Below are 20,333 nucleotides of genomic sequence, written 5' to 3'. Positions count from 1 at the left end.
TCTATCAGTCCTTAGGTCAATTTCCTAAGTATTCAGAATGATCTAACAGTTCTCTAGCTGTGTTCCCAGGACAAGGCAAGCCTAGGGGCCTCCCACTATGGCGCCATCTTAGTTCTGAGTCTTGCTTTGAATCATCCCATAGTTTCTCAGTTTTAAAATCCTGCAGGGAAGGTTTGTGTGCTCCCCCATTCATTGGTTCCAGATAGTAATATGCTGAAGTCAGCCGGTGCCAGGTCTCAATGGCTAATTGTCAGATTTTCAAGAACTTTGTGACTTGTTAAATACAACTAACTTTAAAAATAAACACCCACGTTCATAGTATCATTCACAATATTGAAGAGGTGGAAGCAACACAATGTCCATCAATAGATAACCAGATAAAGAAAATGTGGTATATACATGCAATGGAATATTATTCAGCCTTAAGAGCATATCCTTTTACATTTAAATTACCTTTAAATTACTGTGTAAATAAATATCTTTACATTTTAGTCATTCCCTGGGAATGATGGTAAATGTGGATTTTTTCTTCCTAATCAGTTTGGGAAATTTTTTAAACATGTTAATCAGTCAATTTCCAATATTTTGATTACTGATATTTGGAATTATTTTTACTATCTTATTTGATCTTCCCATATACAACGTTTTTTCCTTGCTTTTTATCCTCTGTCCTGTCAAACTTTCTATTATATTTGCCATGTTTTCTTTATTCTCTTTTTCCTGTTACTCATTTGGAATTTATAACTCCTGTTTCTGTAATTATAGTGATTGCTCTTGAACTGCCCCATGCTTATTTGTTATAATGTCTTAAGTTAATTAGCATCCCTGTCCTCCTTTGGAACCATACAAAGTCATTATCATAGTTTAACTCTGATTTTGCTTCCCTCCACTTCAACCCAGCCCCAAACACATCTGTTATTGTTAACCAGTGTTTTTATGCAAACTTATTAGCACCCCTCAAATTTATTATTTCATAATAATATTTTTATGTAGTCAATTCTTATTTAGATTTACCTGTTTCTCTGCTCACTTTTGTTTCTTGCCACTCTTACATTTGGTGTTCAGTTTCTTTCTTTGAAGTTCATCCTTAAGTAAGTAGCTCCTTCACTGAGGGTCTGAAATTCCTATACTTCTTAGGCTTTGTCTGAAAATTTATTTTACCTTCATTCTTGGGTGATCGTATGTTATTTTCGGGTCTCTCATGTTGCTGGTGTTAAGTCTGTTTAAGTCTAATTTCCTGTGTCTTTGTGGGTAATTTATGTTTTCTCTGGTTTGCTCTGAAAAAATGCCCTTTATTGTTGGTATTCTGCAGTTTCACTGGGATGTGTCTATATCTAGATTTTTTTTAATCCTGCTTTGGACTGAGTTGTGATTCTTGAAATCTGAGTCGTATTTTCTTTTGAGAAAATGCTAGTTTCCTTTAGCTTCTTTCTAAAATTCATATGTAATGCAGAGTTTTATTTTTTCCTCTGTATCCCTTTGTCATACTTTTTATTGTCTGAATATACTGTGTTGAGTTTTGGAAATATCATCTATTCTGCATTCTAACCTATCTACTGAATTTAAGTTCAATTAGTGTAAAAAATATATTTCTAGAAGCTCTGTTTAATTTTTTAGAAAATATTTCTGGTCTTTAAATTTTTTTTATTTATTTTGTTCTGTTTTCATTTGTTTTAAACATTATTTTAATTTTTTAGTCATTACAAAAACATTTTCTTTATAGTTGGCCAGATAGTTTTATAACTTGAAATTCTTTGTAGCCAAATTCATTTATCTATTTTTATAGCTGATTCTTACTTTTAGTGTGGATTGTTTCCTTATGTGTTTTATAAATTTCTGTGAAATGTTAACCTCCACAGGACTTTATTTATGGAAATCCTATGTTCCTGGGTTGAAATGTGTGTATTCAAAACAACTTTTCATTGTTTTCACTAGGTTCTGTAGGACTATTTGCCTGTAACTAAATTTATTTTAGGTTCTTGACCTGGGTTCTTAAGTTGAAGCTATAGTATACATTCAAACCCGAACCCAAATATGTTCTGGCCTATTTTCTTTTTAATTATTTGTTTCTACCCCAAACCCAGAAATAGATAGGCATACTTCTTTGTCATCTCTCACTGTGAATGATTTCTTTCTAGACCATAGTTCTATGAATACTAAATCATTTTGAGAGTAGTAGTGTTATGGAGACATCTCATTCCAAACATCCTGGCTCATGCAGATTTAAGTTCTCATTTGCTATCCTTGCATGGATGTTAAAATGTAAGCTCCTAGATACCGAGACCAATAACCTTCTTTTTGCACCTGTGTATTTTTCTGGACTCTGGATTTGTTTGTTTGTTTCTTTCTTTTTCTTTTTTTTTTTTTTTTTCATTAGAGGCTCTTTATGTAAAGAATGTTCTCAACACAGTGTGTTTATTTTTTTCACCAAACTTCATATGGTTTTCCAACCAAATGTTCCCCAGGTACCCTAACATTCTGCACAATATCATTTTTTCCATCTGCCTTAATATTATTTTCTATTTGTGCCTAGGCATGAAAAATTTTGGAGAATACTGCCATAGATAACCTTCTGCAAATTTCTAGAAACCACAGGAATATTTGAGAACATGCAGAAAGCAGGTTTTATTGGTCTTGGTATTTAGGAACTTATATTTAACATCCATGCAAGGACAGCAAATGAGAATTTAAATCTGCATGAGCCAGGATGTTTGGAATGAAATGCCTCCATTTTAAATCTAAAGTGGAAATCAAATGCTAAATTTATTTTTTAAATCTTCAAATTTTTAATTGAAACTTATCAGTTTGTGTCTGTGAACATATCATTTTTATATGAGGTTTTTATTTCTGAAATGGATATATGCAATTTGTAATCGAGACTTTTCAGTGACAATGTCTTCAAAATCTTAATAGTCACCATCAATGAGAAAGTGTTCACACAATAAAGTAATATTTATTTAAAACTGTTCAAATATTTAAACTATGTGAAATTATATTTAAGTCATTGAACAACTCTCCCTTTCCTTCCACTTATAATTGCGATGTTGAAATTTCATGTGAAAATCAAATGACTTTCAAATCTAAGCAAACTTTTAATAAATGTTGTTAGATAATGAATTATTTTAAAATTGTGATGACCCACTAATTTTCAGAATGCACGTGCCTATTTAGAATAGTCCCTGGCGCTACCTTGGACAACCTTAAATGGGAAATTTACTCATGATTGGACAAAATTATCAGATATTTGCAAAGTCAGAGAATCAAATCCACTGCCTAGACAGCACGCAGTCTCTTCACTACACACCCAGCTACATTGGACCTCTCGATGGCTTACACCTAGAATAAAGCTTGTACTCTTCTATAACACCATGAACCCCTTGGTCAGAATGGACAGAGCTCTAGGCCTCAAACATATGGCTGCTTGAGAGCTATAATCCAGTCTGAGTCTAACAGTGTACTGCAGGTCACTATTTACAAAGCTCTTATCTCAAGCACCATATTGCTAAAACAAGAATCCTGGATTAAAAATTTAAATCTAAAGAAGAAAGAAAAAGAGGGGCACCTGGGTGGCTCAGTCAGTTAAGTGTCAGACTTCAGCTCAGGTCATGTGAGTTTCTGCTCACAGTTTGTGAGTTCTAGCCCCACATCAGGCTCTGTGCTGACAGCTCAGAGCCTGGAGCCTGCTTAGGATTCTGTGTCTCCCTCTCTCTCCGCCCCTTCCCTGCTCATGCTCTGTCTCTCTCTGTCTCTCAAAAATAAATAAATGTTTAAAAAAAATTAAAGAAGAAAGAAAAATAAATGAAGAAAAGAAGGAAGAATTTGTTAATGAACTAAAAGATCCTATTTTATTGAATATAAGGAGGAAGGCTTAATAAATACTGAGTACCTTTTATGAGCTAGATATAATGTGCTGGGTGATTTATATATAATCTCACAGATTCTTATAAAACTTTTTTAGGGTGCTATTATCATCCCAATTTCAGATATAAATAATCAATATAAAATTATTTTGCCCAAACTCACAGAACTAGTGGGGAGCTGGGTTTCAGTTTAGATGTATCTGTCTGGAATGTCCATGATCTTATTACTTTTGAGTCAATGGACTTGCTTCAAATTCTGGCTCTACTACTTATTATTTATGTGATTTTAATTTACTTACACTCAGTATTACTTGCCTCACCCATAAGTAAAGGAAAATAAATAGTCCCTGTCTCAAAAAGTTCATTATCCTCAAAACAAATGAAATGATACATCAGATATCAGAGATTGTGATTTGGTGTTGAGGCCCAAGAGTCAGTAGTTTTTAAAAGCTATCCAAATGATTCTAACATACAATGAGGCGATTCTAATATGAAACATATTGAAATAGTGTGAATGAGTGCTGAACTCATACTTTGGTACATAGAAGGTACTCAGGAATTGTTAGCTATTATTATAATTGTTGTTACCATTACCTTATGGGTGCCATTTCTTGTGATGCATTGGGGTAAATAGTAGATACTGAAGTGTAAGATATGGAAAGCCAAGATTTCCTGCACTGCCTACTTCCAAATACCTTTGATTCTCATAGCCACATGTTGCCTTGCTAAATAGACTAGAAAACATTTAAAAAAAGCTTGAGAGGAGAATGGTGTTCTTTTTGCATGGGATGTCATAGAGGAAGTATAGTCTTTATTGTCCTTTATTAGCTTCAATTTCTTCACATCTAAAACTGGGCTAGAATAGACAGCTTTTGTTTATGGATGGAATATTTAAATAATATAGCATATTTAAAACACCTAGGAAATTTTACTGGAACTTAGTAGGATATTAATGATCAACAGATATTTTGCTTTCTCACTTCTTTATTCCAGCTTCACATATGAACATTATTTATGTATTGGATTTTCATTGCATTTAGTATTAATCTAGATCCTGAAAGTGCAGTGTAACTTCCAGGTTCACCGGAAATGGATCTGACACTTGGAAAATCTCGGAAGAGAAAGGGGGGAATAAGCCCTGTGAGATTCAAAGGCAATTTGTCCCCTTGATATTGATTTTCTTAAATCAGACAGTGGCCAAGACCCTGGGAGAAGTAATTGAACTGACAACAGGCAGGTCCATGTTATTAATAATTGAACAGCCTTAGACATTCTTGATGACTTAATTTAATGACAGAAGAGAGGTCTGCAACTGAAATGCCTGGTGATGGGGTCAGTAGGTAGGTCTCTGAGGAGAAAGGAAAACATGTTATTCCTAAGAGCTTATTTCATAGAAGAAAGCATTTTATGGTAGTCCCAAATATGAGACCTGAGAAAATAGCTTTGATTTTCTCTTTTAAGAAGAAAAAATGTTAAAGCCTTAAAAAATTACCATTATATTTATTCTTGCCCTTACTTTAGAAAATAGACTTGGTTAGAATTATAGAATTTTGGAACCTTAGTGAGTAATTCAAGGGTAGAGATAATGGACATTTTACTTATCTTTTTATTCCCTGGATTCAAATATCAAGTCTTCTGTTAATTGCATGACTTTGGACAAGTTAATTAGCCTCTCTGAGCTCAGCTTCCACATATGTAAAATGAAAATGTTAATATTTTGTATAGTTATAGAACAATATTTAAAAATTTATAAAAATGAACAAAATTCCTGGACTTAATATTATATAATACCTCACACAATAAATGTTTGCTAAGTGAGATAATATGTAAATTTTGATGCTCCCCTCTCTTTAATTGCCTATGGATAGAAAACCCAGCATATTGTAACCTTTTGAAAATTTTCCTTTTTTTCCCAACTATTCTGGTTGCCCTTGCTCTGGTCCCCATCCTCTTTTTTTTTTTTTTTTTTTTTTTTTTTTTGGACTATTTCAGGAGCCACAAAGTGTCTTTTAACCCCAATTCCCTTATCTTTCCTCATCTCTCTTCTTCACCTATAGTGAAGTTGACTACTAAAACAAAAGCTAATCTCTTTTAACTAGACTATCCTTCTGGAAAGACTTTACTCATCTAGAACACTCCACTCCCCCATTTTAAAGTTGAGGACCAGAGAGGGGAAGTACTTATGCTTCTGTGAGTTGTTGCTGAGATTAGGGTTGAGCTCAGTACAACTTGCCCCAGCAGAGGATAACAAAAGGTGGCGCAAAAGAGGACATATATCCTCCAGGTCTAGTAAAAGGGGTGCTGAGCAGTTGCAGAATTTTTTAACTTCAGCTTTGCACTCAATTATTATCTTTAGTTTGGTTGAACTTCAAATGTACTACTGTTAGTCTAACAATACTGTTGTTCATATCCATGTAAATTCTGGGTCATGCTGGAGAGAGGCACAGTTAATAATAATAGCTAAAACTTATGTAGCATTAATTATGTACAAAGAATGGTTCCAAACACTGTGCATATATTAACTTATTTAATTATCATCAATAATCCTAGGTACTATTATTATCTCCATTTTCCAATGAGGAAACCGAGGTATAGAAAGGTTTAGTAGCTTGGCAAAGTCACACAGTTTGAGAGTGGTAGAGTGGGATTAAAACTCAGGCTTCCAGGTTACAGAGTCTGTGCTCTTGACTATTATACTAAACTGGCACAAACACATTGTATTTCTGTGGGCACCATTTATTCTCACTATACTGGTGGCAAATAGTCCATATGGCTTCCTTTAACCCTGCTTATTGTTTCCATTCCTAATTAGCAGGAAAAGGAACTTGGATAGCATAGTCTTCTGATAAACTTTTCCCTTTCTTTCAGAGAGTCATCTTCAACATTGTTAACTTCAGTAAAACCAAGAGTCTTTATAGAGATGGAATGGCCCCTATGGTGAAATCTACTAGCAGACCCAAATGGTAAGTGGCCCACAGAATGGGACCCACTTATGGCTGGAGAATTTGTCCAGATCTCAAAGTTTACATGCTGGATGGCCAGTGCTTAGTCTCACTGGCATTGACAGGAGTAAGATGAGTTTCTTGATGGCCATTGTCTGGGCTCTAGGTATGATTCTTTGAGAATGTTGGAATAGGGAACATAGTTCCATATATGGAGTGACCAGCATTCTATTATGAAGGAAGGTACAGTCTGTTACTTGGTGAACTTCCTGTCTTGTTGGTCTTTTATCATAGTATCTTTGGAAACATAATTGAAGTTGATACTATGTTGTTTTGTTTTGTTTCCTAGCCTGAACACACATGTTGTACCAGCAGAGCACTGGGAACTACAATTTAGTAGATTTCCCTTGCTTTGCTTGGTGTTTGTGGTGTTTTTGTATAGATGCTATGTGCTTTGTGGATGTTAAAGTTATATTTGTCCCATGCTATAGAAAGGTGAAGAGAGTTTGATAAGCTTGCTTAGTAATAGTAATAATTATGGCAGTGATGATGATGATAACTGCTCTCACTTACTGAGAGCATTTGCTGTCACTATTGTCATAACAGTTTTACAAGGGAGAGCTTAAATATTCATATATTACAGATGAAAAAATAGAGGCTACGAGAGGTTAAGTACTTTCTCAAGACCATAGATAGTTAAAGGAGGAGCCTATGTCATTTTTTATTACCTCACACTACCATTCAAACCAATTAATTTTTCATTCATCCATTCATTTATTCTTTCAACAAACATTGATTGAATGCAACAAGATGAGAGTTTTTAAAGACAGAAACCAGTGTTATTCATCTATCACACAGTAGGTATTAATTGAATGCTTGTTGAACTAAACTGAATTTGTTATGAGAATTTACATGTAAAGTGCCTGGCACTTGCTAAGTGCTCAATAAATGTCATCTATTATTAATAGTATTATGTAAAACACTATACAAATGTGAGGAATTGTTAATATTATTCTAGCTTTGATCCCTGTTCAAATTTTAATGACTAGTGAGGAGATCATCTCCAAATGTCTATATTTATAGAAAACTAGCAATTCATAAATATTGAATTGTGCTTTTATCTACAAACAATACTTGGCAATTTTCTATAAATGCTGGGCTATGAAGCTCAGGTTTATGAAAGTGTAGGCATTCAATGATAATGAAAACTGTTTATTAAAAGATAAAAATATCTTCCTGGGCCTGTTTTTTGCTTTGCTGCATCAAGTCAACTATACTCCTGTTCCTGGATCTCCTTTGACAATGGGATCTGGGCAAGGGATAAGCCTTTGTTTTGACTTTCTGAATTCAGCCCAGTGGATAATAATATAGCATGTCTCTCTGCTAATAGGTATATGTGTAGATGTGTACTTCAAACCTTGCTAACAAAAGGACATCACTGTTGATCTGCTCATGAGAACCCTCAAAATAACATTGTACTTCTTTTATTAGGCTCTGTGTTAGGATCTTACCCAGCAACGGTAATCACTATTCTTTTTCCCCAACTGTTCAATGCTGGAGTCTTCTCTTTTTTCATGCTTTTAAAATCCTTAAGCCTTAATCATTTTGTTTTGTTTTGTTTTGTTTTGTTTCATATGGATTATCATTTGGGACCTCTCTGTCAGGGCTCTTGACAAGATTTTGAAATATTAATGAGCCCTTGCATTTATATTATAATACCTGAGGATTAAGTTAGTGCTCTTATCCAATATTGGCAGGCTCTCAAAAGCAGCCATTATCCAGTCATTGGGCTTCTCTAATAGTCTGAAAGAGTTTAAATGTTCAGAATTGAGTTTATTGTAGTTCATCAGCCCAGTAAGGCACTAAGTACCAGAGCAAATCAGGTTGTTGATATGCCTCATTTCTTGTCTTTTTTACTTTGCTATCCCCAGACTTTGGATGCAAAGCTACTCACTTCTTTCATAGCTCCCTTTCTTCAAGCCAGACTGAGATATTTGTTTACTTAGTAGGATTTTATTGATTATCTTAATATGCCATGTACTATCTTAGATGTTGGGGATACAGTATGAATATGACAGAAGAGATCTGTTCTCAAAGAGAACTTTCTTTTTAGAATTTTATTAACTGATCTTTACCTGCCATAATTGTTTCTCTCTTTGCTACTGGTTTGCTCCAAGGATTCTTTCTGCCCCTTTGGTGCTTTCTGCCTAGGATTTTACTCTGTTTCTTGTGTCAGTTACCTGTACCAGAACCTGTCTTGCAATAGTCATTATTCTAAATGTTTTTAGGCCAACACAAAAAGTGTACATGACTGGCTCTCTTAATATTAGATTTTATTGGCCCTGTGGAGTGCATCACAATTTAGGATTCTAGACAACAGCCTGGCTTAAGACTGACAAATACATTATAGATCCCAGTATTAGAATAGTATTAGAAAACTAGTGTTTTCCTAATTCCAGTTTTCCCAAAACCAAGGCAACCAAACAAAAGGACACATTTCTGATACTTTTCTTACCTGCGGGCTTCACTTCCTTTAATATTTCAACCAGGCTTTGAAAAAACTCTTACTTCATAAAAAGTATTGAAAGTTCTAATTTTCCTGGATGAAATATATACCAGATTAGGAAAAGGTACTTTTCTAGGTGAAATATAACATTCTTCTTCATTTCTGTTATAGGGGTCATAACTGATGTCAAGTAAAGATGCCAGGCCTTAGTACAGGTCTGGAAATCAATTAGTTGTAGAAAGAAGATGAGCAAAAGAAGCAACTAAAAAGCCATTGTGCAAATATATGGCCACTCAAGGCTATTCGGCCTTGAAGAGATAAAGTGAGAATACCTAGCAACAAAATGGAGAAGGTTTTTTTTGCAGTTTTTCTGCCTATTTTAGTTCACTCTAATTTTGTTTCCATATTAGACTTTTTAAGAAGTGTTAGTTGTTAGCTCAAGTTTCTGCAACCACAATGCATTAATATGTTTTAATATTGTCCAAGGCTGAGATTGCTTTTTGATAGCCACTGCAGGGAACTGGCATTAAAAGACTGCCAAAATCTGTATTCTTACCTAAGCAGAAACTAAGCCTAGGATATTTACACAAGCAGTAAGTGGTGGTATTAGCCAGAGACCCCAGGACTCCAAGTTTACTGTTCCTCCCATATTCTCTTCATGGAGAAGGTGGGAAAGGAGACACAAATAAGCAGAGTGTTACATACTGCTATGTGACCTTTGGTAGATCTGGAATAACTTTTCTGGTTGACTTGTCCGTTACAGTAGATTGAAAAGATTAGACTAAACCTTAGAGGTGGCTTCCATTTAACACAATTTTATTGAACATCTAACTTTCTACTAGGTTCTGGGGTGATTATATGAATCTGATAATATGAATAATGTGATCTGGATTATTTCCTTAAGATTTTATTTTCTAAAAATTTAAACGGAACACAAACAGAAATAAGTACAGTATAAGGAGCATTGTGCTAATAAACATTAGGGAATTATGTAAAATATGATGTGGGACTATAGAAGAGGAAGAAAACTGCATGATTAGGGCTATGGAGAGTAAAGAAGAAGCTTTGCATGCGCTTGGTACTTCACCTAGATCTCAAGGAAATGGGACGTGAACAAAATTAAGGAAATGGATTTCCAGATTGAAGATATAACATGATGAGCTATAACAACTCTTTTATAAGCTTCAGTTTCCTTACTATAAAATGCAAAATAGTTTCCTTGAGGTTTTTATAAGAAACATATGTGAAATGGATAACTTTAAAAAGCCTCAAATAGCTTATTAACTCAATTAATTCCCTGCCCATTTCTCTTCTTTTTTCCTGACTCACTCAAGACTAATTGAGTAAGCGTTATGCCTTCTCTCCCTCCCTCCTTTTCTTTTTTCCCTCCCTCCTCTCCCTGTCAATAAATCCTTACTGAATAGTTACAATGGACCAAGACTTATGCTTGGCATCAGAACAAAATAGTGGGGAGAGATATAATTCCTGTTCTGATAGAGCTCATAGTCTGATGGGCTAGACATGAAACATATAACTACAGTAAAGTGTGATAACTGTTATAACAGGGGGAATTAAGCATGCTGTGGAAACTATTCAGCATTTAAGACTTAAGCTGCTCCAGGGATAAGAGACCTTCCTTAGGTGTGTTATGCTGAGAACTAAGACAAAAGCAGTAAGATCATAGTAGGCAGAGATATGTGTGAAGAAATAGAATGTGTTTGAAGGCCAAGTGATGAGAAAGAACATTACCTCTTTGATGAGCAAAGGCCAACATGATTGGAACATGAAATTCTTTTTTTAATTTTTAAAAAATGTTTATTTATTCTTGAGAGAGAGCATGAGCAGGGGAGGGGCAGAGAGAGAGGGAGACACAGAATATGAAGCAGGCTCCATGTTCTGAACTATCAGCACAGAGCCTGACGCAGGGCTCAAACCCACAGACTGCGAAATCATGACCTGAATTGAAGTCAGACACTTAACCGACTGAGCCACCCAGGCACCCCTGGAACCTTAAATTCTAAAGAGAAGATGACTAGAGTGGTATGTAGGAGTGAGACTGAGGTGAGCTTTGTAAGCCAAGGTGAAGAACTGGACTTGATTCTGAAGGCACTTAAAGAAATTAAGCAGGAGCACGACATGACCAGAATGGCATTTTGGAAAGTTCAGTCTTATTGCTTAGTAGAAAATATCTTAGGAAGACAGTTGTTGGGAGGTTTTTTGTAATACCTTAGGCTACAGCTGATGATGGATTAGACTGATAACAGTAACAATGAAAACAAGTGGAAGGATTTGAGGGTTAACAGAAGACTGAATCAGTTTAACCTTTTGATTGACTAGATGTGGAGATTAAAGAGAGGCAGGAGTTCTAGATGACTCCTGGGTTTTCTGGCATGTGCAACAGAAGCGGTGGTGGTGCCGTTTATGGAAGACAAAGGTTATAGGAGGAAAGACAGCTTTGGCAGATTTGGTTGGAAAAAGGAGATGGTTAGCTTGGCTTTGGAAACATTCAGCTAGAAGTTTCTGAGAGATATTCAAGTAGATATGTCAAGTAGGCAATAGGATATATTGGTAAGAGATTCAAGAGAGGAATCTTGAGATGCAAATTCAGGAGTCATCAGCCTGTAGATGATGACCAGAATGGTGGGGGCAGATGTGATGTCTGAGGGAGGTCATATGGACTAAAGAGGGAAGATTAGGACAGGCCTCTGAGAAATCCTTCAATTTAAAAGTCAGGTAGAGGATGAGAAGCTCACCAAAGAGGATAAGAGGAACTGACCAGAGGGGTGGGAAGAAAACCAAGATAGTATGGTGTCATGTAATAAAGAGGAGAGGGCTTTTCTAAAAAAGAGGAAGTGACTAACAATGCCAACTGCTACTGAAGGTCAAAGATAATTTAAGTATTGGGGCGCCTGGGTGGCTCAGTCGTCTAAGCGGCCGACTTCGGCTCAGGTCATGACCTCGCGGTCCGTGGGTTCGAGACCCGTGTCGGGCTCTGTGCTGACAGCTCAGAGCCTGGAGCCTGTTTCGGATTCTGTGTCTCCCTCTCTCTGACCCTCCCCTGTTCATGCTCTGTCTCTCCCTATCTCAAAAATAAATAAAAAAACGTTAAAAAAATTAAAAAAAAAAAAGATAATTTAAGTATTAAAATGTCCAATGCTTGTAGCAATGTGGAGGTTATTAGGGGTTTTGTTGAGTGCCATTTTACTGATGTGGCAGGAGTTCAAGCCAGCTGTCTGAGATAATGAGTGAGATAAACTTCTTTAAAATGTTTGGCTATGAAGATTCAGGAAAGAGATACAAGCCCTCAGACAGACAGCAAGTAAACAGGCAGTTATAATACATATTCTTTTGAATTAAGTATAGTGATAGCTATGTACAAATAGCAATAGCTCTATATTATTCTTTTTTTTTAATTTTGTTAATGTTTATTTATTTTTGAGGGAGAGACAGAGACAGAGCATGAGCAGGGGAGGGGCAGAGAGAGAGGGAGACACAGAATCCAAAGCAAGCTCCAGGCTCTGAGCTGTCAGCACAGAGCCCGATGCAGGGCTCAACTCACGAACCAGGAGATCATGGCCTGAGCCGAGGTCGGATGCTTAACCAACTGAGCCACCCAGGTGTCCCACAATCTGTATTATTCTTAATGTAATGATAATCTTTATCCTTGATATTATGAAGAAAGAAACTAAAATTTCGAAATTAATGATATATTTTCTGAAATAATGGGGCTTTACTCTATTGTTACAAAAATACTATTTTGTTTGAAAAATTGTAAATTCATGGATTAATATTTTTCAAAACAAGTAAGTCATACATTTAAAATTAAATGATATCCCCTGGCCCCCCATATACCTAATCCTCCTGCTTTATTTTTCTGTATAGCACTTATTACCATCTATCAAGCTATAATGTATTATTTATTTTGTTAGCTGTCTCTATATCTATTAGAAAGTAAGCATCATGAGAATAAGGATTTTTGTCATTTTTTTTTGTTTACTTAGGTATCCTTAGCACCTTGAACTGTGCTTGGTATATTGTACATACTCAATAAATATCTGTTAAATAAATGAATTAATACATTATCCCTCTGCTAAATCTAACAATTGTTTTTAATTTTACATATTCTTTTTTAGTTTTTGTTTCCATGAGCACATTTTCACATAGCAGCAATCTAATATCAAAAATATATACCCGTTTATATTCTGTTCCTTTTCATAATTTACTCTATTATATCTCTGTTGGCGAGCATTTAGTTTTTTTAATATGTTTTTTCTAAAGTAGATAATATTATAATAGGTAGATTTGTCAAATTATTTTTTTAGAATCAGAGAGATTCTCCTAAGGGAGAGATTACAAGATTAATTACTATAAGCTTCTGCTATACATGCTCTCAAAATATGTTCCACCAATTTAAAATGCTACTCTTGGTCTGTCTCTATCAGTTTTACTGCAATCTGGACAGCATTAAGGATTGTCATTGAATAAAAAAAACTAGTTTAGAAGCTGTAAGATGTCCATTTTGTTCTTTTTTGTTCTCATTTGAACTTGTGTCTTAAGAATATTGGCATTAGTATAGTGTCAAAACTGAGTTTCTAAAAAACAAACATAAATGCATTAAAAAGAAAAGATAAGACATTACAAACATTCTGGGAAAGGATGGAGTAGATGCACTCTTCCCTATTTCTCCCACTAAGTATAGCTAAAAGCATATACCTTATTTACGTAACAAACATAAAAGACCTGAAAGGTGGAGAGAAGAGGGAAGACTGGCTAAGTCTCTCAGGACCTGAGAAATGCTATATTGGTGAGTTCCCTGGGTTTCATTTTTGCTTCATATACTAGAATGGTTGCTTGAGAAGCCAGAAACCTAACCCGGAAATGCCAATGGTCATAGGTGAAAAACAAATCTTCCCCAAACCCTGTTCTTGCTGAACAAAAGACAAAAAAAAAAGGTGGGGGGGAGCGGTCAGCCTAGTAGGACAGAAAACTTTGAGACAATAATTGCCCACTCCAGCTGAACACCATGGTAAAAAAACTATCCATTTCCACCCTCACCAACAAAGGAGGGGTGAGGAACCTAGACTTCCGTCTTTGTTCCAACCTTCCACCAGGTGGTGTCAGAAAAAAGTAGGGAACTGGGTATTTCATTCCTCCTAGTCAGTAATGAATCCTTTCCTCTTCTACATGATGTCAGACCACATAAGTCTGGACTTCTGCCACACACTTGAAGAAGGGATCAATAGGAGAGTGCAGGGACAGAGGATAGGATAAGTGAACTTGAGGATAGAACAATAGAAGTTACTAGATCTAAACAATAGACAAAAAATTGACTAAAAAGAAAAATGAATAGAACCTCAGGGACCTACGGGACCAATAGCGTGACATTCATGTCACTAGAATTTGAGGAGTGGTGAAAAAAGTGTTTAAAATGGCTGGAATCTCCTCAAATTTGGCAAAAGACATAAACCTATAGATTCAAGAGAGTGAATGAACCCAAAACCAGGAAAAAAATGAGGGAAATCCATGCCAAGAAACATCATAATCAAACTAAGGCAAGAAAGAATCTTGAAAGCAGTGAGAGAAAGTAACACCTTACCTCATAAGGGGAAATTTTGAACACAACAGATGACATCCAAGATTATAGAGACCGAAGGGAAGTGGCACAGTATTCTTCAATGTTGAAAGAAAAGAACTGTAAACTCAGAATCCAATATCCAGCAAAAAAACATTCTTCAAGAAATCTAGACATTTGGGTGAAGGAAAAACTAAGAGTATTCAACAGAAGACCCCCTAAAAGAATGGGAAAAGGAAGTTCTTGAAACAAAAATGATAGCAGAAGGACTCTTGGAATGTCAGAAAGGAAAAAAACAACACAAAGAGTAAAAATATAGGTAATACAATAAACTCCTTTAGCTCTGTGTATTCTAAATTATGTTTGATGTTTAAGCAATAATTATAACACTGATGCACAATGTTTGTGGAGGAAATATTTAACATAATATTATACGCAATAAGGTAAAGGGACTTAAAAGGAAGTAGTTTTTGCACTTCAGTCAGATTGGTATATGTCATCACCAATAGACTGTGATAAGTTATGTGTGTGTAATATCACAGAATGGTAAGGGAGAGTGGGGTCGGTGTGACCATAAAGGGGTAGCATCTGAGAACTCTTTGTGGTAATGAAATAGTTCTGTATCTTGATTGTGGTGGTGATTATATGTGATAAAATGGTGTAGAACTATACACACATGTTGTACCAATGTAAATTTCCTGGTTTTGAAACTGTTATTCATTATTCACAACTATAGTTAGGAAAGATGCAGCCTTTGAAGGAAACTGGGTGAAGGGTACACAAGACTTCTCGGTACTATGTTTGGAAATCCATGAGAATCTATAATTATCTCAAAACAAAAAGTAAAACCTGTATTACTTATCCCACTCCTTTTACAAAAAAGCCCCCAAAGTATAAGAATATTTTGAAGAATGTCAACAAGTGCAGAAGGATCTGAAGCTTCCTAAAGATTGAATGAGGGGTATGAGAAAAACATGGGGAGGGTCTTTTTGAATGTGTAACAAAAGGAAAAACTCTAAAAAACATATTCCAGAATGAATAATGTGACCTGAGGAAATGTAGAACTAGAAATAAGGCAGTGGGGTAGGAGTAACATACACTTGAGTCTGTATTCCATCTCTGGGTCTTCTAGAAGCTCATGGAATGAATCAGGAGTAAGTCCTTTAACCTCTCTGTGCCACCATTTCTTCACACAGAGTACAGCAAAGTTGTCCAATCTAGGTGATTTTCACTCTGTGCTGCCTGAAGAGTTCTTGCATAGGGCAAGGAGAAAATTCACTGAAAATGCAGGCCATTCTCTCTTATTTCCACCAGAGCAAATGTGCTTTTGTCTGTTTCACTTCTCAGTTATCTGAATCAAATTTTATTTTAAAAAACAGATATACTGATATTCCTCACCACTCTATATAAAATACAGATTATTATCCACGCTGTTTCAGATGGGGAAATAGAAACTGCAAGAAGATATATGACTTGTCACAAATCATACAGCAAGTAAATGCATAGCAGAGCCTGGAGCCCACTTGGGAATGACTTGTCTACCTATCACTTTCCTCACTGCTGACGCATTGCCTTCAAATAAAAGTTGAAAACTTTGAGCTTGGTAACAATTTCTAACCATTTCCTTTAGTTTTATAAAGTGCATCCTACCAATAAGACCAGTGCAACAGGGGGCTCTCAGTGTGTGCTGAGTTCGAGAGCTGCCTCAGTAGAAGGAGGATGGCCATCTGTCAGGGAGACAGTGGGGGGGATTCCTGCACTGGGAGGGAGGGTGGACCATCCCTATCACTGTCAGCATTCCCAGTCAAATTAGAGGGCATGCTGGGAAAGCACTGTAGTTATTATAATTGTTTAACCTCAAAACTCAAATGGAAGGGAGCACAGAAATGAAGAGAGAAAGAAAGGATTCATGCAGGGTGCCTGGGTGGCTCAGTCAGTTAAGCATCCGAATTCTGGTCGGGTCATGCTGACGTCTCAAAGCCTGGAGTCTACTTTGGATTCCGTCCCTATGTCTCTCTGCCCTTCCTCTGCTCACACCCTGTCTCTCTCTCTTTCTCTCTCAAAAATAAATAAACATTTTTAACAATAAAAAAAAGAAAGGATATATGATACAATCCCAGTCATGGGATGGTGAGACAAATGAGGAAATGAGTGAGGGGCAGAGAATTTGCTGGTTAATGAACCTAAAAGTGGTGACTTCCAAGATCTCTCCATATTCAAACTGGACTAAAATATTACGATTCCAGTCTCCTTGTAGGGAGTCCAGTTCAATTTAATTCAAGTTTAGTGTATATCTTTCTGCCATAAACAGCTTTCAGACATTGTACTAGGTGCTTTGATTCTCTTGGAACCTTGGGAAGGGTATCTGTCACTTTCCCAATTTTATAGATGAGCATATGATACCAAGGCTCAGGGTGATGAAGTAACTTGCCTAGATAGTTTAGGAGAGTTAGAAAATGACAGAGCTTATATTTGAATGTAGAGTTGCTCATTTTAATCTTAATCCTTTTTCCTGTTATAGTATAGTACTGGTTAATAGCTTAAGCTTTGGAGTGGAGAATTTAACTTAGCTCTGTCGTGTTTGTCATGAGGAGGATAAGTGACTCACTCAAGATCATACAGCAAGTAAGTGCAGAGCAGAGCCTCTTACAGCAAGTAAGTGCAGAGTCCTCATGGGACTGACTGGCAGGCCCATCACTTTCTTCTCTGCTGCCATACTACCTCCTTTTCCTTTTACTCCAGGTAAAGGGGCTGAAATGTAACAACATGGTGCCGGAAAAGAAAAAAAAACAACAACATTGGCTTTGTGATCAAACATGAATTCAGATCTTACCTCCTGCTTTTGTATAGCACAAATAGTGGCTACCGTTAATTAACCTCAAATAATGCACTCACTGTGCTAATGTGCTGCATGATTTCTCTCTAATCACACAGGCCAGGACATGAGTGAGGAAACCTTGTGTTTGTGACATGTGGTGCCAACATCTCAGAAGGAAGTAGTCTTGGTGATCACCTAGCCCAAAGCCCTTATTTTGCACAGGAAGAAACTAAAGTACAGAGAAGTATTTGTCTAAAGACTCCACTGTTCTGCAAGAATTATTATTGAACCCACTCTAACTCTTTGGTCATAACATGAAACAGTGTGCAAAACACTTTATTTGTTAGAAAATGATTTTGCATCATGATATCCTCATAATAGCTCTAGGAGACAGTGAAAGTCAGAGATTATCACTTACAGGTGAAGAAAATAAGGCACATAAAGGATCACACAACTAGTCAGAGGAAGAGTCAAGAAGCTGTCCCAAATCTATGAGACCTGTAGCCATACTGTTTCTTATTTTATTTCATTCTATCCTATCCTATCCTATCCTATCCTATCCTATCCTATCCTATCCTATCCTATCCTATCCTATTCTAATTTTTTCATCATGATAAATGTACTCTTAAATCTCCATCACCTATTTCACCCATCCCCACATCTACCTCCCCTCTTGTAACCATGAGATTATTCTCTATCATAAAGATTCAGCTTCTTGATGTATCTCTCTCTTTTTCCATTGCTCATTTGTTTCTTAAATTCCACATACGAGTGAAATCATGATACTTGTCTTTCTTTGAACTTATTTCACATAGTATTATTATACTCTCTATCTCTATCCATGTTGTTGCAAATGGCAAGATTTCATTCCTTTTTATGGCTTAATAAAATTCCATTGTATATATACCACATTTTGTTTATCTATTCATGTGTCCATGGACACTTGTACTGCTTCTGAGTTTGGCTATTGTAAATAATGCTGCCATAAACATAGGGGTGCGTGCATCTCTTTGAATCAGTGTTTTTGTATTTTTTGAGTAAATACCCAGTAGTGTGATTACTGAATCATAGAGTAGTTTTATTTTTTAGCTTTTTTAGGAACCTCCAAACTCTTTTCCACAGTGGCTGCACCAGTTTGCATTCCAACCAACAGTCCGTGAGGACTATTTCTCCACATCCCTGCCAATATTTGTTGTTTCTTGAGTTTTTGATTTTAGCTTTTGGTCTTTTTTTTTTCTTTTCCTTTTTTTTTTTTTTTTGGCAGGGGAGAGATTGTGTGCAAGCAGGGGAGGGAAAAAGAGAGGGAGAGAGTCTTAAGCAGGCTCACACCCAGCATGGAGCCCAATGCAGGGTCAATCTCATGACCCTGAGACCATGACCTGAGCTGAAATCAAGAGTCAGTTGTTTAACTGACTGAGCCACCCTAGGCTCGCTGATTCTAGCCATTCTGAATGGTGTGAAGTGATAACTCATTGTGCTTTTGATTTGAATTTCCTTGATGATGAGTGGTGTTGAGTATTTTTTCTTGTGTCGTTTGCCACCTGGATGTATAAGCCTTTATCTTGATGAAGTCCTAATACTTCATTTTTGCTTTTGTTTCCCTTGCCTCCAGAGACATGTCTAGTAAGTAGTTGTTATGGCCAATGTCAAAGAGGCTGTTCTCCTCTAGGATTTTGATGGTCTCCTGTATCACATTTAGGTCTTTCATCCACTTTGAATTTATTTTTGTGTGGTTTAAGAAAGTGGTCCAGGTTCATTCTTCTGCATGTTGCTGTCCAGTTTTCCCAACACCATTTGTTGCAGAAGCTATCATTTTTCCATTGGATATTCCTTCCTGCTTTGTCAAAGATTAGTTGGTCATACATTTGTGGGTGCATTTCTGGGTCCTCTATTCTGTTCCATTGATCTGAGTGTCTGTTTTTGTTCCAGTACCATTCTGTCTTGATGATTATAGCTTTGTAATACAGCTTGAAGTCCATTTCTACAGAAATGAAGACTCAGGGAGGCAACTCTAAGGACAGAACAGAGAAATGACTGTGTATTAACATTGGGGAGAAAAAAACCAAAGGCCACAAAAGCAAATTGGCTTAATACACTAATACTCTAGTTTTATCATTAATTTTAATGTTATTACCAATTACCCTTGAACATTTTCTTACAAGATAATAATTGAGGGCTATGTTTGCATTTAGGTTAAATTTCAAAGTGATTCCTTTTGCCTAAGAAAACCTGAACATTTACATGGAAACTTTAAATGGCATTATATTTAAATGTCCATGTAGTTTAGTAGTTTAAGAGTTGGAAAATGTAGTAGAAAGAGATCAGGAATGGGAATCTAAAAATCTGAGTCCTAGCACTGTCAATACTGTTTTGAGATTTAAACAATCAGAAAATATATACATAATATTGAAAAATATGTGTGTACAAAGGTGTTCATTATAGTGTGGTTGATAATAACAGCAAGTCAAATCAGCCTAAATGTGCAAACCCAATATTAGTAAATTATAGTGAGCAACTTGATGCAATATTATATAGACATTAAAAATAGCTTTCAGTCATTTGTAATAATTCAGAAAAATGCTGATCTTGTATAAAGCAAAGTAGGGTGGAATACTGTATATAATTATTATAATAG

At 36.0% G+C, this 20,333-nt stretch overlaps 1 protein-coding gene across 13 annotated transcripts in view; it reads left to right on the top strand.

Moving 5' to 3' along the window:
- LOC102965268 (BEN domain-containing protein 5) overlaps nt 1-20,333 on the top strand; it is a 1,451,018-nt gene that overhangs the window by 725,333 nt on the left and 705,352 nt on the right. For all 13 annotated transcript variants that reach the window (XR_006221402.1, XR_006221404.1, XR_006221403.1 and 10 more), the window contains one exon: nt 6,729-6,823. Coding sequence is in view for 10 of the 13 variants with exons in the window: in XM_042997075.1 (XP_042853009.1) it covers nt 6,729-6,823 (95 nt within the window). In the remaining 3 variants the exon portion in view is untranslated. The remainder of the gene's footprint in view (nt 1-6,728; nt 6,824-20,333) is intronic.

The sequence above is a fragment of the Panthera tigris genome, chromosome C1 (genome assembly GCF_018350195.1).
Source record: "Panthera tigris isolate Pti1 chromosome C1, P.tigris_Pti1_mat1.1, whole genome shotgun sequence".
Taxonomy (NCBI): domain Eukaryota; kingdom Metazoa; phylum Chordata; class Mammalia; order Carnivora; family Felidae; genus Panthera; species Panthera tigris.
Note: the sequence above shows the minus strand (reverse complement) of the source record. Positions and strands in the feature narration are given on the sequence as shown.